The sequence below is a fragment of the Dermacentor silvarum genome, chromosome 4 (genome assembly GCF_013339745.2).
Source record: "Dermacentor silvarum isolate Dsil-2018 chromosome 4, BIME_Dsil_1.4, whole genome shotgun sequence".
In the NCBI taxonomy this organism is placed as follows: Eukaryota; Metazoa; Arthropoda; class Arachnida; order Ixodida; family Ixodidae; genus Dermacentor; species Dermacentor silvarum.
In genome coordinates this window covers 182,542,773-182,561,271 of record NC_051157.2, presented here as the reverse complement: position 1 = coordinate 182,561,271, position 18,499 = coordinate 182,542,773, and the positions used below count along the sequence as shown (strand labels likewise).

General features: G+C 44.5%; 1 protein-coding gene across 2 annotated transcripts in view; it reads right to left on the bottom strand.

Annotated features, from left to right (window-relative positions):
- LOC119450825 (signal transducing adapter molecule 1) overlaps positions 1-18,499 on the bottom strand; it is a 50,969-nt gene that overhangs the window by 32,012 nt on the left and 458 nt on the right. The window contains exons 2-7 of one of the 2 annotated variants that reach the window (XM_037714319.2): positions 11,929-12,089; positions 11,084-11,179; positions 10,201-10,283; positions 4,392-4,455; positions 3,224-3,253; positions 2,386-2,467 (exon numbers count right to left, since the gene is read on the bottom strand). In XM_037714319.2, the coding sequence (XP_037570247.1) occupies positions 2,386-2,467; positions 3,224-3,253; positions 4,392-4,455; positions 10,201-10,283; positions 11,084-11,179; positions 11,929-12,089 (516 nt within the window). The remainder of the gene's footprint in view (positions 1-2,385; positions 2,468-3,223; positions 3,254-4,391; positions 4,456-10,200; positions 10,284-11,083; positions 11,180-11,928; positions 12,090-18,499) is intronic. The other variant, XM_037714320.2, reaches the window with a different exon arrangement.

Genomic DNA, 18,499 nt, shown 5'->3' with positions numbered 1-18,499 from the left:
AGACAGCTGTAGGCAACCGTTGTCACGAGAATTAGCAAGTCCAACAGTCGGGCACCTTCTGCTGAATAGAGCGAACAGTGCGGACTCTATACACTTGCTCTTCAATGTAGTAGCTGGCTACACAAAATTCTTTCAAAATTAAAAAAAAAATCATAGAAATGTGCAATATCATATACTGTCAGTCAAATGTTTCATCGTATCCCACACTGTCGGGCCCTCTCGCTTTTGTACTTTGGTGCGTCTCATCTTCGATAAGAGAAGAAGCAAAGCTAGCCAGTGGGAACTGGCCAGTCGCATTAGTCCTCAAAAATCTAATATTTTTTCTATACCTGATCGCCGCAGTGCGACAACTGCAGGCACCACTGAATAGCTCTGCTAAATTTAGTTGCAAAGGAGTGCGTTCTCCATATGGATATGTTTGAAGATATCCATGTATGTCATGGCTATGCAGTATCTCCCTGACTGGTGGTATTTCTGCTGAACCAAACACCTTTCCATAATCTACAAAGGCCATATACTGGTTGGTTTGCAAACTTGTTCTTGAGCTGCATACAGGAGTAGATTAGTCAAATTTAAATTAAAAGGAAGCTGTGAAAAGTTGGGCAAGTCACGTGACATCAATGGTCTACCAATTCCACCACAAGACATAAGACACCTGCACGAGCTAAGAGGATCTAGTGAGTCACGTGACATCTAGAGCAAATACACTCTAAAAACAGTTTCACCCTTTGGGGCGTATTTTTGCCACAGAACAAAAATTGTCATCTGACTTGCGTGGCTTTCCTTTCTTTAACGCTGTGCACCCGGCACTTCTCGGTCACGAACAACAAGAGCGTTATCAGCGTGACACAGCGTTCTCGACAGGAAAGTAGCAAGTGCAGAGTTTTCAAGATAGGAAAAGCAAGCAAGACAGATGACGATTATTGTTGTGTGGCAAAAATGCACCCCAAAGGGTGCAACTGTTCTTAGAGTATAGCTGGTGCTTTATGAGAGCAAGAGTGCCAAGGCAAGGAAAACACAGTTGACGATGACAATATCAAGCGAAGTGATGAGACAGGAAGTTTACAAATACAGTCAACAACCAATTTTCCAGACAGCCAATTTTTCGGACATGCCCGATAAGTTCAGTCGCATTCGTGGCACTGCCACGTACCCCCCATAGAGTCAATGTATAAGAACGTCTGAAATTTCGGACGCAAAAACCCTTCGCCATCCCATTTTCCGGACTTTTCACCGTGACCGCAGGTTCAAAATGGCATTAATAAAAGCCCCCCCCCCCCCCCGCCATTTTGATTATCTCACCGCTTCGAACCAGCGCTCTCGCACGCAGATCTGCTGGCAGGCATAGCCACCACCGCAGCAACGCTAGGCCTAGCTACTTCAACGTTCGCTATTAAGCTTCTTGTCGTTCAGTGCCATGTTTTCCATTGAAAGAATTCGCCGCTGTCAGCAATAGCACCGACTCCACCTTTATAATCCTCGCCGACGGCGAGATGTGCGGAAAGCACGACTCTGTGACATGATGCCCGTTTCCGAAAGTCAGCTTCGCCGCAATACAGCTATGTTACTAGGTGAAGCATACGCAATATTGCGGTGAAGCATACCAAGAGTGGGAAGGGGCAACTGTTACTGGACACGGCATGTATTATTTCATTATACATGCATGCACCTGCCATCCCCTGTCACAGTGCGAGCACTGATACACCTATTAAATGTACCAGCAGGCCTTCACAACAATTTCAGCCATGCCTGTGGCGATTTGAACCCTTGGGGGTAGTAAAAGGCATTCATTCATTTTTTCAGACGTTTTCTCGGCCCCTAGGGAGTCCGATAAATCGGACATGGACTGTACAGGGTAAAGGACAGAGGAAACTCAAGATCTCTGAAGAAGCCATCATCCTGAGGTGAACTCAAATAGACTGATTATGGTGTAATGACATTCTTGATGACCTGACAGAGTTAAAGCAAGAAAAAGCAGCAAGTTCAACAACTGGGAAAAGTGCAACTCAAGCCAAGCTTGAGAAGGACGCATATGAGCAAAATTCTTTGCCTTGCACTTGAGCCTGACTGTACCTATGCACATCCACCCATCACACAATTGTCGTAGAAAAAAACTGAGGTCTTTTTCTCCTCCCCTTTCACAACACAACCTTTCTGCACATCTCGGCATCTTTTCAAGGTGAAGAATTCCACACAGATGCTCCTAAAGATCATCAGATGCCCACGCAGTTTTGCAATCGCTTGACGAAGTGAAAGTGTCCACATGACCTTCCTTGCTTCAATGCAGCCTCACTGTTACATGCACGCATGCTCCATAACATGCAAAGAAAAGCAGGAAACAGCAAAGACCGTCCCTCCATTTATTTCTGCCCAGAGTTCACTGACCTCGGGCCAAGTCCTGCTCTTCTTGCTGCTGCTGCTTGGTGGAAGCACGAGACACCAACTGCTCTGATGGCTGCGAGTCCGACTGCACCAGTGGCAAGAAAGGCAGGGCACGAAGAAAATAAGCAGTCAAAACATCTGCAGTCCGCTCATCTCGAGCCTGAAGACCCCTGTCCCTCCTTAAAAATGCCCGTTAATAAATTTGGGTGTTGTAGGCGACACTTTTTTACCGGTTTTTACCAAATTAGTCAAAATAAACAGCAGGTTATAGACGATTCTCGTAGCTGTTCTGGTAAAGTCTTAGCAAGATAAAATGATAATGGTAGTGCATAGAACTGTGTTATATTTATGGTTATATGGCAAGGGCTTCTGGAGGAAGGATGTGCAATTATGACTGCAAAGCATAATTTTCCGAAGAGATACAGTCGTCGACCAATGATTCGAGCTGCTTCGCGGCAACGTTAGTGGCCTCATAGAGTTCACGTATAAGGACATTGAAATTAAGACACCTTCCATAATTCAGATTCTACATGCCACAAGTCAAACAGAAACAGCTATATTTTGGCTTTGATATAGGGCAACTGCTGCTGCAGCTCAGCTGATGAGAGCATTGCACACGTAATGCAGGGATGTGGGGGTTCAGCTCCCCCTGGCATTAGGGTGTGTTTTCAGGCACTTTTATTCCTCTTTTCCTTTTTTATTTCTACACTTCAATTAAAATTAAAGTTAATTTCTCCTTTTCTTCACTTTCCTCGGCCTTGCTCTCTGTGTGTTGGTTTCATTTCATTGTAACTAACAAAAAAATCTATCCCCTTGGTTCCCCTTATTCTTCTTTGCTTACTTGAGAAATGTGTGTTGCAAGAGGGCTTTGCTGCAAAATAAACAAGAAATTGAAGTAAGGATCACTGTTGTTTCTGAAAATTGCCTGGCACACAATGCTAACAAAGGAAATTTTATTAAAGGAGTACTGACAGAGAATTACTGCCTCATTTTTATTGCTTTACTGGATAGCAGTAGACCCAGTAGCTACACTATCAGGTCTCAGTTCCCAAAGATCGCAATAAATGATTAATTATGTTATCTTTCAATGCCACCAGTTCAAAACATCCACAAAGTGCAGCACGTGAAAAAGAAGCTTATTCACGTAACCGAAACCTGATGTGGTGGACTCAGTGTACCAGTGATGTGTTCACACTTACAGTATGACCCTGTTGCCGAAAGCAGAGTCCATCCAACACTCAACGAGACAAGAGGGGAAACGGTGATTGTATGGCTTTAAACCACTGCACCGGGTTGACTGGCAGGCTCTTTGTATTATCTCATGACTGCCACCCCTGCTTTTGGTGACATGTTGAGTCGCATTTCTCATGTCCTAAGCTGCACTGCACTTGGCACCTGTTTTGAATGGGTTATATAAAAGGTCCTGTAATTTGTGGCACTCTCAAGGAATTAACGCTCCGTATCGCAATTACGGAGTCGACAGCTACCTAAAAATGCAAAAAATGCAGGACAAAATTTTCGGCTCAGTGCTCTTTTAAACAGTAGTGTACCGAGCCTTTCAACTTCTTTGGCAGAAAAAAAAGGCACAATGAATATGCATCTGTAGCTGTTCACCTGCATCACTGTCACCTCCTTTAAATATTAGAACAGTCTTTGCTAGTAGCAAGCATTTGGGAAACATTCCAAATTACGTAACTAGTACATTAAAACCATATATGCGAGTAAACGGTGAAGCGGTAAGCCAAAGGCTATGAACTTTCAACAGAATTTATAAACACGGCTGTTGAACAATGTGCCTTTTGATTGTCCAGAATGACATATTTCCACAGCACTGTGCCGCTAAGTCCATAAACGTCAGCTCTTCTTGGAAAAGTGAAAGGTCAGTCCAGACACGTGCCAACAGACGCAACAGCTGGATGTTTCAATTTTCATACTTAACAACAGGGATTAATAAAGGGAGGCTGTGCCACACTCGTGCATGCAGAAAATCAGTGCAGCGCAAGACTCACCGTTCCCTCAGACCCAAAGTCGACACCATCCCCTTTGAGTTTGGAATAGAGAGATGGAATGAGGCTGAAAAGGAAGGAAATAAAGATTGTAACAAATGCACAAGAGACAATCAGACACAGCCTAACAGATCCATGCAGCCAGCGATGCATGCATAAAATAGCCAATAATACGTTACCATGGATGCCTCAGAAGACATGTAGTACCAGTGCTTCATTACCTGACGCTATAGGCCAGTTTCAGATAAATCGACCCTATTCTTAACGGCTCAGTTCAGCATTCCACATTGCCTTTTTTTGCTAACAGCAGCTGTGTTAATCACTTAAGCAGCAGACGCAGCCTTCATCTGTACATGTTTGCATTCAATAGCCACTTGTGATGTCATCCTCGGAACCGTGTCAACGTCTTCCTCCTCATAAGCACAATGGTTGTTTGCACACATGCCAATGCAGAAATGAGAACTGTTGCACACTGTACTGTTACACGTACAGGCACACCAATGAGCAAAAAAAGGACGTTTTACAGTGTAGACCGCTTATAACGTAAGTTCGCCGGAGTCGCGATATCCGCACTATAAGCTGTACCGCACTATAACCAAAGTAACAATTTTCAAGGCCCGCACATATGCAAAACATGTGCACCGAGCCATGCGACAGTCGAGGAATGCGGCTAGAACGTTTGCATTCAATTTACAGTCGAATCTCGTTAATTCGAACCAAATCACGCGGCGGCGCCTCCGACCGGCAGCTTAGGCGAGACCCCTCAGTGTCACGCGCGAACGAAACAAAAAAAAGAAGAAAAGAAAGAAAGAAAAAAATGCGGCGGAAATTTCACCCTCTCTCAAATGGCAAGGTCGCAGATTCTGCGTTGCGCCGGAACATGCGTGTACGTGCCGACGTCTCAGCCACGCTACCGTAGCCACACGTAGAAAACGGCAGTGAACCCTTCTTTCTCCTTTATGCTTCCTCTACTTTCTAGTCACGTGTTGACCTTGCACGCTGCAGCTACGGTGCAGAGGGAAGCAGCGACGGTGGCCCAGGCCGGCCAACGCCCGCTTCCCGATAACGGCAGAAAACAAAACCTCGGGGAGCTGGCGCCGGGCCGGCTGGAGCGGCGGCGCCTGCACGACGGCGGGCGCGCACGGTGACAGTCGAAAGTGAGGGAGCTACGAGGGAGGGCGAGGGGAGCCATCGAAGCAGCGGAGTTGCCGAGGCGAAATCCGCTTCCCTGCTGCCCTCCTCCCTCACATTCCACGGTCTCCGCGTGCGCCCTTCGCCGTGCCGCGCCGGCGCCGCCCGCTCCCTGAAGTTTCGTTTACTGCCGTTATCGTGAGGCGAGCGTTGGCCAGCGTTGGCAGTTTCGTGGCCCTCGTTCGCTATGCGCGCCGTGATATTTCACGACTTGCACTCAAGATTCTGGTTTCAGCCTCACTGGCTGTTCCTTCGCACCACATGCCCTTCTCTTCCACTTCGTCTCTCTTTCTTCCTTGAGCACTCCTTGGGGCACCCGTTTGAGGGGAGCGTTCGCCGTCTCCGCGCTGACTTCTGTACTCCCAGGCAGCTGCACCGTAACCGGTATTTCGTTTCCCGCAACTGCACTATAATCAATACGTGTATACATGGAGTGCTATGGGAAAATTAACTGGAGCCTGAAAAGACCACACAATATCTGGTCCTGCACTATAAGCGGTTACGTTATAAGTGGTCTATACTGTACTTTGAAGAGGGATGCTCCCCTTTAAAGCTAAATCTAAGTAGAATCAAAAGCGGGGAAGTGTTGCCACACTTGCATTATGCGATTAGCCATAGTTAACACAAGACGAATGAAGAAATGCATCCTTTCGTCCTCTTCTTATCACATCCTCTGTTTTCTGTGCAAACTCGCATCAGGCAACTTCAATCTCGTCTAGAGACGGTGAAGCCACAACTCTGAGGCGTCAGGAAGAAAGTGACCCAACTGACACTTTGGTGCAGCACCATAGTACACAATTAATGGCACAAGACACGAGCGCCATTTTGATAGCCAAAACACCTTGGCCACCATTTACAGCACGAGCAGCGCATGTCATAAAGTCAACGTGCTCAAGTTACTTCCTTAAATTCAGTATCAACACAAGAACATTTGACTTATACGAATATGTCTGTCAGCACTCTGAAACAGCTTGCATGAAATTTCATTAAAATTAGCCACCATGCACTGTAAACAAGGACCATTACTTACATGGGTGAGCAACATTCTTGCTGCGCATGCAAACACATAACATGACCTGGGCAACAGGGCTATTTGCATACGAACCTTTCACCTAAATTCTGCTTAGAGCTGTTTTGTTATCACTAAAATTCTCCAACATGATTGCATTTCTTGGTGCACATCCTCCAATGAACACTTGCCATTGTTTGCCTGATTCATTTGGACCTTTCGATGTCACGTGACAGTGAAACTGGTCCACATCTGATAAGGTGCATATGACAGTACACTTTTTTTTTTTCCAGACAAGCCAGGCAAGCAAATATGCCAAGCGTATTAGTGAATGATGCAGACCTAAAGATGTAAGTGTGTTACGAAACTTGAGCAAAAGCAATCGAATAGTAAGCAGAAAACCCTCTTTTATTTAAAGTTATCGGAAAGAAAAATGCAAGTCACTGTAAGCACAATTATTCCTGTGTCCTCTAGTCAGACTGTAAAACAAAGTCAGCGACAAGCTCAAGCGTGTGACTATTGCTTTATTCAACACTAACCATCTTGTTTAAACAAAAAAAAATTGCTAACTTATGCCATTCCAACTGAGTGACCAGAATCTGACCTCATTCTTTGATGGTAAGTGCAACAAGCCACTGATCACATAGTGTGATATGCTTAGGCATTTTCTTTTCCCGCAAGCTAGAGAACTATGACAGTGCACTAATAAACACAGTTGTCAACTCTCAGAATAACAACGCGTACGTTCACAAGGTGGAGCAGCTTTACAATTCTGAGCATGAACATCTTTTACACTGTGATTGTGAACTGCATGTTGTGAGGACACTCGACTCGACTTACGCCCCCTTATGCTGTTTTCCTCTCATGGCTCTCGCATCTCCTGTAATCTAGCTGCCCTGCATGGTTCGGTCGGTGTAGCTGCAGAATCGTACCGGACATGGCATGAGTGTTGCGCTGCTAACGCGAGTTAACGACTGGGTTACTCGGGCACAAAAGGGAGTACTCTTCCCCTTTGCCTTGGGATCGGCAGAGTGCACGGACTTGGCGCGCACCTGTCGGCACGTTCTGCGGGACCGTTTCACGAGAGGCTTCAGAGCAGGGCATGAAATGGACGAACACGATCATTCGAACGCGCCACCATTCGCGTGACCGTACACGAGAACGACTAGGCGTTGGTGTCCAGCATGGGGGTGAACATATTCATTCGATGTCATCGCTGGAGTAGGACTTCCTTTATTCGTCCACACCCATCGGCATGATCTATTGGTAGTAATTTGGTTAGCTGGCATTGGTGTATGAAAGGTGCAATAATGCCCTTTTGATTGTTTACCCTACTGTGTCGTCATTCCTTTGTCCCGAGAGCACGTTTGAGATCCCACAATGTTCAATTTTGGCTCACACAAAGACAGCCTTATAGCACTTTCCGGTAATCGATTCCAATAAGAAATAGAGGTGGGAAAAACAGAGTGTTTATGGGCATTGTTGTGACTAATGGGTTGTCGAAGCACTTTGTTATGGTTTGTTCGTGAAGAATGTTTAAAAGGTTCAAAGAGGTAATCATCTCGTGGAATTTTAAAACGACCATGATAAAGAAGATACAAAAACCTTAGCTTGGAAGTTATTCTGCGGCGTGCGAGTGAGGGAAGCTGGGCTTTGTTCAGCAGATTTGTTACGCTAGTATGCCTAGAATAATCTGAAAAAATGAACCGAACTGCCAAATTTTGAATCCGTTCTATTTTCTTAACCAGATATTTTTGATACGGATCCCAAATGATGTCTGCATATTCTAGGGCAGGTCTTATAAGAGTTTTATAGGCAGTTAGTTTCGTTGCAGGAGGTGCATTACGAAGCTTTCTCCTCAAAAACGCCAATTTTCCTTGTGCTCCAGAACACACAGCATCAATGTGGGACTCCCAGCTTAGGTTGGACGTTAGCGTTACGCCCAGATATTTCACGTGGTTACTTTTACCAATTTCCTTATTGTCAAGAGTGTAGGCAAAGTTCAGCGGAGTTTTCTTATTTGTAAAAGTTATGCTCACAGTTTTTTTGGCGTTGAGTGCCATTCCCCACTTTTTACACCATGCATGAATTAATTGTAATGAATGATTCAGCTGAACTTGGTCTTCCTTTGTATTTATTGTTGAGTATATGACGCAGTCATCTGCGAATAGCCGTAATTGAATGGGTGATTTAATGCACAAATGAGTGTCATTAATATAAATAAGGAACAAAATTGGTGCCAAAACCGATCCTTGGGGGACGCCAGAGAAAACACTTAAATTGCCTGATACTTCATCGTTCAAGGCAACGAATTGCTTGCGGTTTCGCAGATAGCACTCAACCCATGAAATTATATTATTCTCAATACCTATTGCACGCATTTTTGTGATTAGTTCATGGTGGGGAACGACATCAAACGCTTTTGAAAAATCGAGAAAGATTGCATCTAGTTGCCCTCTATCATTAATCACGTTAGCAATATCATTAGTTATCTCTGCAAGCTGGGTTACGGTTGATAGGCCTGATCGAAAACCATGTTGCCGACTGTATAGTAAGTTATTCCTTTCTAAATGTGTTAGGATAGCTTTAAAAATGATGTGCTCTAATATCTTGCAACATGTGCTGGTTAGTGAAACCGGACGGTAGTTGCTAGCCTCGGCTCTGGAACCAGATTTATGTATCGGAATAACTTTTACCCTACAAGATGTGTGTGTCATTCCTATTAAGAAAAGTATTTGATATTTGTCGGGGCCCGGTGACTTCTTTAAATCAAGTTTAGACAGGAGAGCATTCGTTTGAGAATCCCTGGGAGTGTTGCTTCAGAAGATAACGTGTGAAGACAGTTGGAAAAACATATTGAATTCATTTGCGATGACGCCAGGCAGTTATGATTTTGTTTGCACATGTAAGTTGTGAAATGACAGGGCGTTCTTTGGAAAGAGCGCCAGAATTTGTGCGGCCAGTTATATTGACGGAAAGAAGCGAAGCCTTGCAGTGCGAATTTTATGTTTAAGGTACTGATAGTTTCAAGCTCGTCCGTCTTTCCGCGCCTCCGGCGCCGCTGAATAGCTTGTTGCACACACGCATTCCCTTTTAGTTTAACAAGACATGTTGTTGGATGAGCTGGTTCATAATATACAATAAATTAAAAGATCACAAAAAAAAGGACACGGACAAGACAGAGAACAGCCCTCCACAAGCACTTACAACAACTGACATACTAGTTCAGAAAGAAGTAAAAGGACAGTTCATCATCTGCACGTGCGCAAAAGCAAATTCCTTACCAAGGGGTGATAAAAATTCACCCGGTTATTTATCAGACCTAAAAGCTTGTCAATTCAGCCGTTCCAGCAACTTATTTTTGCCTTTCCTCAGGTTGGCAGATATGTCACTAACGCAATTGCCCCCTGTTTCACGTCTCATCCGTGTTCTGTTTTATTTAAATTTTTGTCCTCTTTTAATTTATTCACTTTCAGTATTTGCTTCTGCTCTTTCTTCTGATTAATTATTTATCCCAGTGCACTGGGGCCCCCACTTCCCATAAGAGCCTGGACAAGGCGTGCAGTGTGAATAGGCAATCCTCAGCCACTCAAACTTCAATGGAGCACCCACCTGAGCTGGGGGTCCTTGCTGAAGTCTTCCTGGGCCCACTTCTTCAGCAAGCCTTTCATCTTCTCCACCACCCGTGGGTGGCCCTGGTGGAAGAGGGCAGACTCGTTTTCATACCAAGGCACTAGGGGATCTAGCAAGCCTTCCAATGCTGTTCGCACCTATTCACACATTCCTAAATCAACCATGCAGGGCATCTGTCTCCTCCACCAGATTTATCACTTGTGCCTTCAGATTCTCAAACAGCAAGGAGTGCAGACTGCTAAACAAAATTCAGTCACAGGGAAACAGTATTATGTCCTTTCAGTCATGCCTTTGGGTCTCTAATGTCCGGCTATTCATCTGGACATTCTGGCTACATGCACTAACGAGATGAAGTTTAAGCATGCACAAAGTACACCAGCTGCACATCACAACTCAGTGGCTAGCATGGCTCACAGGGCGATTACATATGGTGGGTTTGTCGTTGTACCAAGCACACGAGTGCGAAACAGCTAGTTCACACTTCTAGTTTTGGCAATGCCATTCAATGAACAGCGCACAAAAACACCAGACTATATCAAGGAATGCCTCCTTGAAACGTGGACCAATGTCAGAAGATCATTGGTACAGTTTAAAACAGCCGTGAAAGCATTCCACCCAAACAGCTGGCTATCGTCGGTGTGCGAGAATGCATCCAAGATACTCCAATTAATAATGGCAGCTTCACGTGCGACTACAAAACAGATAGTGCTACCAAGCACGCCTGCTGCGACTAAAAAAAAAAAGGTTAGTAGTAACGAAGGGCTGTGTGGAGTCTTCCACCCCCTCCCTCCCGCTACAAGAGCCTGCCCATTTAAGTTGGATGAATGCACACTACTAAAGTGAAGGGCAACACTGTACATACCTTGGAAAGAAGCTTCTTGCACTCAGACTCAAACTCTCGAGAACACACCTCCAAGTGAAAGATCTTGCCACAGTTTTTTACACAGGCATCCAGCAACTGCAGACAACTGTGAAGAGATGCACATTAGCAAGCTTCCACAGCATCAAGGACTATAGGGACAATAAAAGCTGTTAAATCGGCAATTTAAAAAAAAAATTATAAACCACAATCACCAAACGATTCATTTTTTGTTCATATCAATTCAAGAACAGTAATATCGTAGCAGGCCCTTCACACACTGAGAGCAGAATACTTTTTTTTATTCTAGGGGCCATTGGTTCCAACCTTGCAGCCTTAGTGCTTCAACTTGCTCTCCCTTCCTGCGCACAGCTTCTTCTTACCAGTTTCCCGTTCAGGCCATAACAACATTCTTACGACAATCATCCTGCCAGTGCTGAACTTGTCTAGCTATTTTGTGATTATGACAGTATTCAGCATACACTTCAAATGAGCATTAATCGAGAATTTTAGACAAAATCCTTTTGTCATCATAGTCATCACTGTCTCACCGTCATAGCCATGATAACATCATCCTTCTCATAATGCCGCCATTGCATGCCCATGTTAGTTTACATGCTATAAAGTGATGACGTCGCTCCAACAAACAACATGTTCACATCAAATAGCACTGTGACACCACCTATCGGGCCCTAGTTGCACAGAGTCCATAAACCCAGATTCACCAAAGTGGGTAGGAGTAAACAAGGAAATGCTCTCGCATTTTTAAAAAGAAGCAGGATGGGGCGGGGCATTAGATGCACGAAGTGCCCACAATCATGGCCAAGGCAATGCATGCTGCCACCCACCGTGAGCGCCTGCAGGGCCACCTGTGGAATGGTGTGGTTCATGCGTCGCATGATGCACTGCAGGCAGTCCTTGGGGCCTCCTGGGACGGCACCCACCCGGTCACAGATGTCCAGGATGAGGGCCCAGTCCTCGCTCGTGTTGCGCTCGCTCGTGGCCTTCTCTACACAGCAGGACAACAGAAGAGCAGGAAAAAGGGAGCTTTCACTTTCAAGCACATGCTGAACCAGTGGAAACATAACAGATGTAAAAATGAAACCTGTGAGCACAGTTGAGAGTCCAAAGAATACAAAGGTGCCACAGGAAGTCTTGATATGATCAACAATTGATGATCAAAAGCCAATGTTTCGTCATAGGGACATCGAAGACATGTCCCCATGAAGCCTTCCACCCACCACTGCTGCTCCCTTGCAGTCACGAGTGTTCCTTCCACGTAACATGGTTAATCTAGTGCAAATGGCAGGATGGGTAGAAAGCGCGCCACAATATCAACAAGCGCCCATCACTGCAGTGGGTCACTGCAGTGATGGGCGTTTTTCTGTCTCTATCAGTAATTTTGCCTGTAATAGTAATAGTCTATCAGTAATTTTGCGAAAGTGTTTTGCAAAATTACTGATAGAGACTACAGCTCTATGCCAACATTTGCACTTTACCCAGTAACTTGCTGCCACCGTTTTGATGCCTATCAGTCAGCCGTACAAGTTGCGAAATTTCACAAAAGCCCTCCCTTTCGAAAATGTTAACATTTAGAAACACAAGCTTGCACTGCATTAGAAATTTTATTGTTAGCACATGCCTTCTGTGGCATACACGTATCTGCCAACCAGCGAACTTTAGAATTCGTAAACATCCCGCACAATGGGAGGCGGGTAGCACGTATTTTTCTAATTTTGCCCTGAGTACACAACTTCTGTCACATACATATGCACCGTTTTGATTACATGTCGCAGTAAAGTTGGTACAGCAGAGGGTGAGAAGCAACAAAGTTTGTAGGTCACAGTGACCTTTGCAGTGACTTTGCCGACACCTACTTCGCCTGTTTCAGAAACTTGCCTAAATAAACTTGCACAAACGAATCAAAGTAGCTTTCTAGTATACAGCAGCTGGTGCTGCCACAAGTTCCACAATTTGTTTTGTTTTTTTTTTGCATGCATTTTTTGCAATCTCCCAACCACCCATCTTTGTGCAAGAGAACTTTCACGAATTGAGCTTATTTTTCATAAAACAAGACATAGCATTGGTAAAACCGGGCCCAAATGTGTAAACTTTACGGAAAATTCGGGAGAGTTGGCAGGTACGATTAAGATGACACTTTTCAGGTCGGATAGTTCAATAACACGATTGGCATCTTTGCTTACCTGGATTGGCCAGGAAAACTCGGATGCTGTGGCGCATCTCTGGCCAGTATAAAAGCAGCGTGACACATAATTGATAGATGACGTCATCTACCATTTCCCTTGAAAAACTACCAAACTCTGTGATTATTATCGAGGCAGACATAGAGAAAGAGGATCCACATCTTTAAGCCCAGACATCCACAAAGATACAGTATTTCTGGTGAGAAGCGAACTGCAAGAAGCCAAAGAGAGAGGTAACGCAAGGACTCGCTACTTGCGGTTCCTTCGCTGTCCTGTGTCAGTTTCCCTTGCACTAAGTGGTACCAACCAGCCAAACTGAACAATTCATTAAGCAATACTTCTGCTCAGGAGATTACAAAGACGTTTAGGCATGTAGCATAGTTTAGGCATGTATTCCATAAAAATTTGCAACACTAAGCTGCTGGCACATAAAACAAACTGCAAATGCAAATTGCACAGTGACTACAAGCGTCACAGATTTTTTTAGCTTTTTCATGGAAGCCACACTTTTGGTTATTGTGTAACCAAAGGTTATTGTGCAACTTATTATGTAACAAAACTAACTACTGTTAAATATCAAGTTATTTAGTAACTTCATGCCTTGCTTGGACCCTGTTGTCAGTGGCATGCACTAAATAAATATGAACACTGCTGCTTTTGTGCCCAGCAATAGCAGGATCCTTTCAAAGGCTAATCACATCTTTTTGTACTGACCCACGGTCAGTGCCATGTATTGTTCAAAAAATAAATGGATAAGTGAAACAAGCTGTTAAAGGTAAGTTCACTGGCCAAGCAAGGTGCTGCAGAGGCTACCGGCATTGCTGTTTCCATTTCATCTCACCCCCTAATAGAATAAGCAGAACTGGTCTTGCATTTTACGGTGCAGTGCAGCCTGCTTACAACAACTGCTCCATAGTACAAAAACAAGTTTTGCTACAAGAGAAGTTTGTTAAAATCATACTTTCCACAAAACAAAAGTTTGAAGGAGTCGAAAAGTAGAAAAAACTGTGTGTGTGCATGCGTGCATACGCACACGTGCAATCATGCTGTTATGTTCTTTGTCCTCAATGTTCATGCCACGAATTTCTTTGAATTCTGAACAACATTTTGCAATGTGGTGACCGTAGTTAAGATCATAGACCCAGAACCTCAAAGAGATGCAACATAATGCTTTAACACATTTCTCTCGCATTTACCGCTAGATCGTCACTGAGAGAGAATTTTTTTATTTTAGGAAATGTTTTGTGCGAAGGTTGGTCAAGCAGAACTCACCTAAAGACTACATTGTCAAAGATTACCAGGCAACCCACATGATGGCAGCATGAAACCTAGTGCTCGCAGGCGTCCATCGTGAGCACTGTGCTCACTATGTTACCAGCAGTCTACAGACCTAAGAGGTAAGCTGCGACAGTGGCGCATGCCGTTTCCAATTTGTGTGTGCCTATTCAGATTCCTCTAATTGTCCTTCCTTTCTCCTTCATGAGCCTTTTCCCTTCCCAGCCCTGAAGGGTAGTGCATCAGACTCCTTGCTGGTTAACCTCCCAGCCTTTCCTCGTGCCACAGGTATGCTGCGACACACAGCGATACATTTTTGTCCGCTCAAGTATCACAAAATCTGGCTCCATTTGCACTTATCTTCGTGTAAATGCAGACTTCAACAGAGACACGGTGCAGCTGCCTGCACAGCCCTAATGCATGCACAGCATTTGTAGCTGTGAATGTCCCGTGACACTGAACGCTGCTGCTAATCTAAGACAAGAAGCTGATAGCAGAGCAGCTGCCAATCATGTTGGCAGAATTTCACCCCAGTAACCACACTGTGCCTTGAGAAAGAAGATAAGATTGTGCTCACTTATCAATGAGGTTCACACAGTGGACAATGTACAAGCTTTTTAAAATTATCCAATTTGAATTAAAATCCTGCACGAAACAAGTGAACGAAGACTTAAACCTCTGAGCAAAAGTATACGGACCGGGGATCTTGTGTAAAGCGCAGGGCTAATGCCTTTCCCGGAAGTGGTCACTCTACCATCTGGACTAGCCAGGAGGCTAGCCGATTGTAGTTCGAAGTCAAATTAGTCCACAACTCGAAGCAAGAGACACTGAATGTGGCAAATCAGTTCTGCAGAAGCTCGCAAGGTGGGGGTAGGTTCACGAAAGAGAAAATTAAACATCCTCCCGACTTGTAACAAAGCTACAAAGATAACCCCGTAACCTTCCTCCACCTTGCGAGCTTCCGGACAACTGATTTGCCATCTTCAATGTTTTGAACAATTCATCAAATAAATTATACCATAAATATCAGCAGCCTATACTTATGTCTACTGCAGGAAGAAGGCCTCTCTCTGCAATCTCCAATTATCCTTATCTTCCGCTAGCCGATTGCAAGTGGTGCCTGGAAGTTTCCTTATGACATCCCGTCACCAAATTTTCTGCCGTCCTTGTCTGCACTTCCCTTGGCACCTATTCTGTAACTCTAATCGGCCACTGGTTATCTGCCCTACATACACATTACATGGCACGCCCAGGTCCATTTTTTCCTCCTTCTACCAACTAGAATATCGGCTACATCAATTTGCTCTCTTATCTACATCGCTCCCTTTCTGTCTCTCAACGTTACACCATAACATTTTTCATTCCATCAATATTTGCGTGGTCCATAACTTGTTCTCGAGCTTCTTTGTTATCCGCCAAGTTTCTGCCTCCATATGTTAGCACCGGTAGAATATAATAATTGTACACTTTCCTTTTCAATGATAGCGGTAAGCTCCCAGTGATGATTTGGTAAGGCCTACCATATGCGCTCCAAGCCATTTTTATGCTTCTGTAAATTTCCTTCTCATGATCAGGGTCCCCTGTGAGTAATTGACCTAGATAAACGTACTCCTTTACCGACTCTAGAGGCTGACTGGCAATCACGAATTCTTGTTCCCTTGCCAAAAGTAAATAGAACCACAAATATAGCCCTATATATTTGTTATTTCTCAAAGCAACACATGTGGGTATGAGAGACGCCATAGTACTCTGGACTAATTTTGACCACCTGGTTGTCTACTGGTATGGGCTGCTCTTTCTAAGACACGAACATCGTGAGGCACACAGGAAAACAAACGAGATCTCTCTCTAGATCCATCTTTTTTTCATTTCCATCTGCTTCCCACGCAAATGTTATCTATGCCATTTTTACATGCCATAATCGGTGCATGTTGCGTTTTCACTTAGCAGCTTACTAGTACTGTTATTGAGTTCTCATTTTGTTTGGTTGGGTACATATAGGATAGGGGTTTCACATTCCCTTTACATGTATTTTACTTTACCTGTCGCAGAATTACATAGTTCCTGTGTTTTCTTTGACATGCTAATTGTGCCGACTGTGCTAATAGTACACCCTTTTTTTTTCTTCTAATGCTCACTCATGTATGTGGTCCATGCATACTTCGTGTGTCATTATGTAATTCTCTCCCTACTGTAATGACCCGAATGGTCAAATACTAATAAATAAATAAAAACAAAAGAACCATAGCAATTTATTTTTAATTAGTTGGGAAACAAGGCAGCAAGCACCAAGGGCACATGGGCGCAAACCAAAAATATTAACTGCAGCAGAACAATGAAACAGGTGGAGTCTGTGGAGCACGGAGCAATTTCCTGTACTGAGTTCCTGGTCGCACCCTTCCTGTGATGTTGCGTCGCATTTTTATAGTTGCCGAGCAGCTGTCAGCATGCAAGCACACTCACACTTTATCCTCCCCGATTTTCAGCCACCTGTACAAGACTGTCAGCTAAACATTAAAACTCAAGCTAAAATGCTTTACAGCAAGAAACAAGGGCTTGAGAGCTTATATGTTTGCACAACCGATTGTGCGGGAGGGTTCATCCATCGCTGCAGATCTGCATTTCCAGATAACATTGGTCATCGAACGTATGCCAGGTTGGTCCAACATTTTGCCACACAAGATATGCGTCAGCAGTACGAGCAACTCCTACAACAGGGCTGCTGCTTGTTTGCTGCAAACACTGCAGTAAACATGTCCCCAGGGCAGACTTCCAAGTTATTAAATAAAAATTGGGGAAGCATTGAAAGCTTGGAAAATATAACATCTCTATATCTCTGTGTGAAACCGGGCCTCAGCTAACACATAAATCAAAGCACGATGACAACCAGTTATTACTGGACTCGCACACGGGGCAAAAAATCAAAGCAATGGTTCCTTGCTTGGCGATGCATCATTTGTTTGACATTTCTTGTTCTGAACTGGACAAATTGTTGCTGCAGCCCCAAGTGAGGCACTGAAGTATACAAACAGCCACAATACACAGGCAATCGCACCAAATCAGTGGCACTATTTTTGAAAAGAGGAAGGCACCTAATACAGGACAGTGTGTATGTGAGCTTGACTGCCATAAAAGTAAACTTGTGTCAGTGTCTGCCTCCGACGATTACATGAACACGACCTATTATTAATGCACTGCAATTACCTGACCCCGCATGGGGACATGCAAGGGGCGCAAATGCATGCAACAAGCCTTCGCTACACGCTGGTTAGCCACGACAACTTTCCTGGCCAGCAGCCCAAAGCCAGGTTCCAGCATTAGAATGAAGACTTGAATTTCTTTTACTCTTTTCTTTCTTTTGCAGGAATATATCGTTTAGGCGATAATTTTTTTTAAGCCCGCAAGTGTCATCTCAACATTTCATTCAGTTAGGCACATAAGAATGAATGACTAAGTGCCAGTCTATCACAACCACGAAGAAACTGGCATTGCGCGCAGTGCGTGGTGAGTTGGCTGTCAGATCGGAACTTGCGATCAGCAAGGCCGCGCTTTCGTCACAATGCAAAATGAACTGGAAGTATCGGCGTCCTTGTCACGAGGTGTTGACGCCTTTCGCGGACTCGAGCTTTCGGAGCAACACAATTTGGCTCTCGTTCTGCGCGCTACAGACGGTGCCAGTGAAGAAAAGAAAAGTACGGTGCAATAACGCGTCCACATGAACTCGGCGTGACTAATGGACTTTCGAGTTCGGCAACTACGTCACAAAATCCAAAACCAAAACAAGGTTGCATGACCCGTACCGAGTGACGCACAGGACAAGCGGCGGTCGGCGATGATAACTGACCCTGGAGATTTCTACGCAGCCGTTGCCACAAGAAGTTTATCGTTCTGACACATTCCGCTAAAAGCGAGCTCTCAAGCGTGAACTGGACGCGAGAGG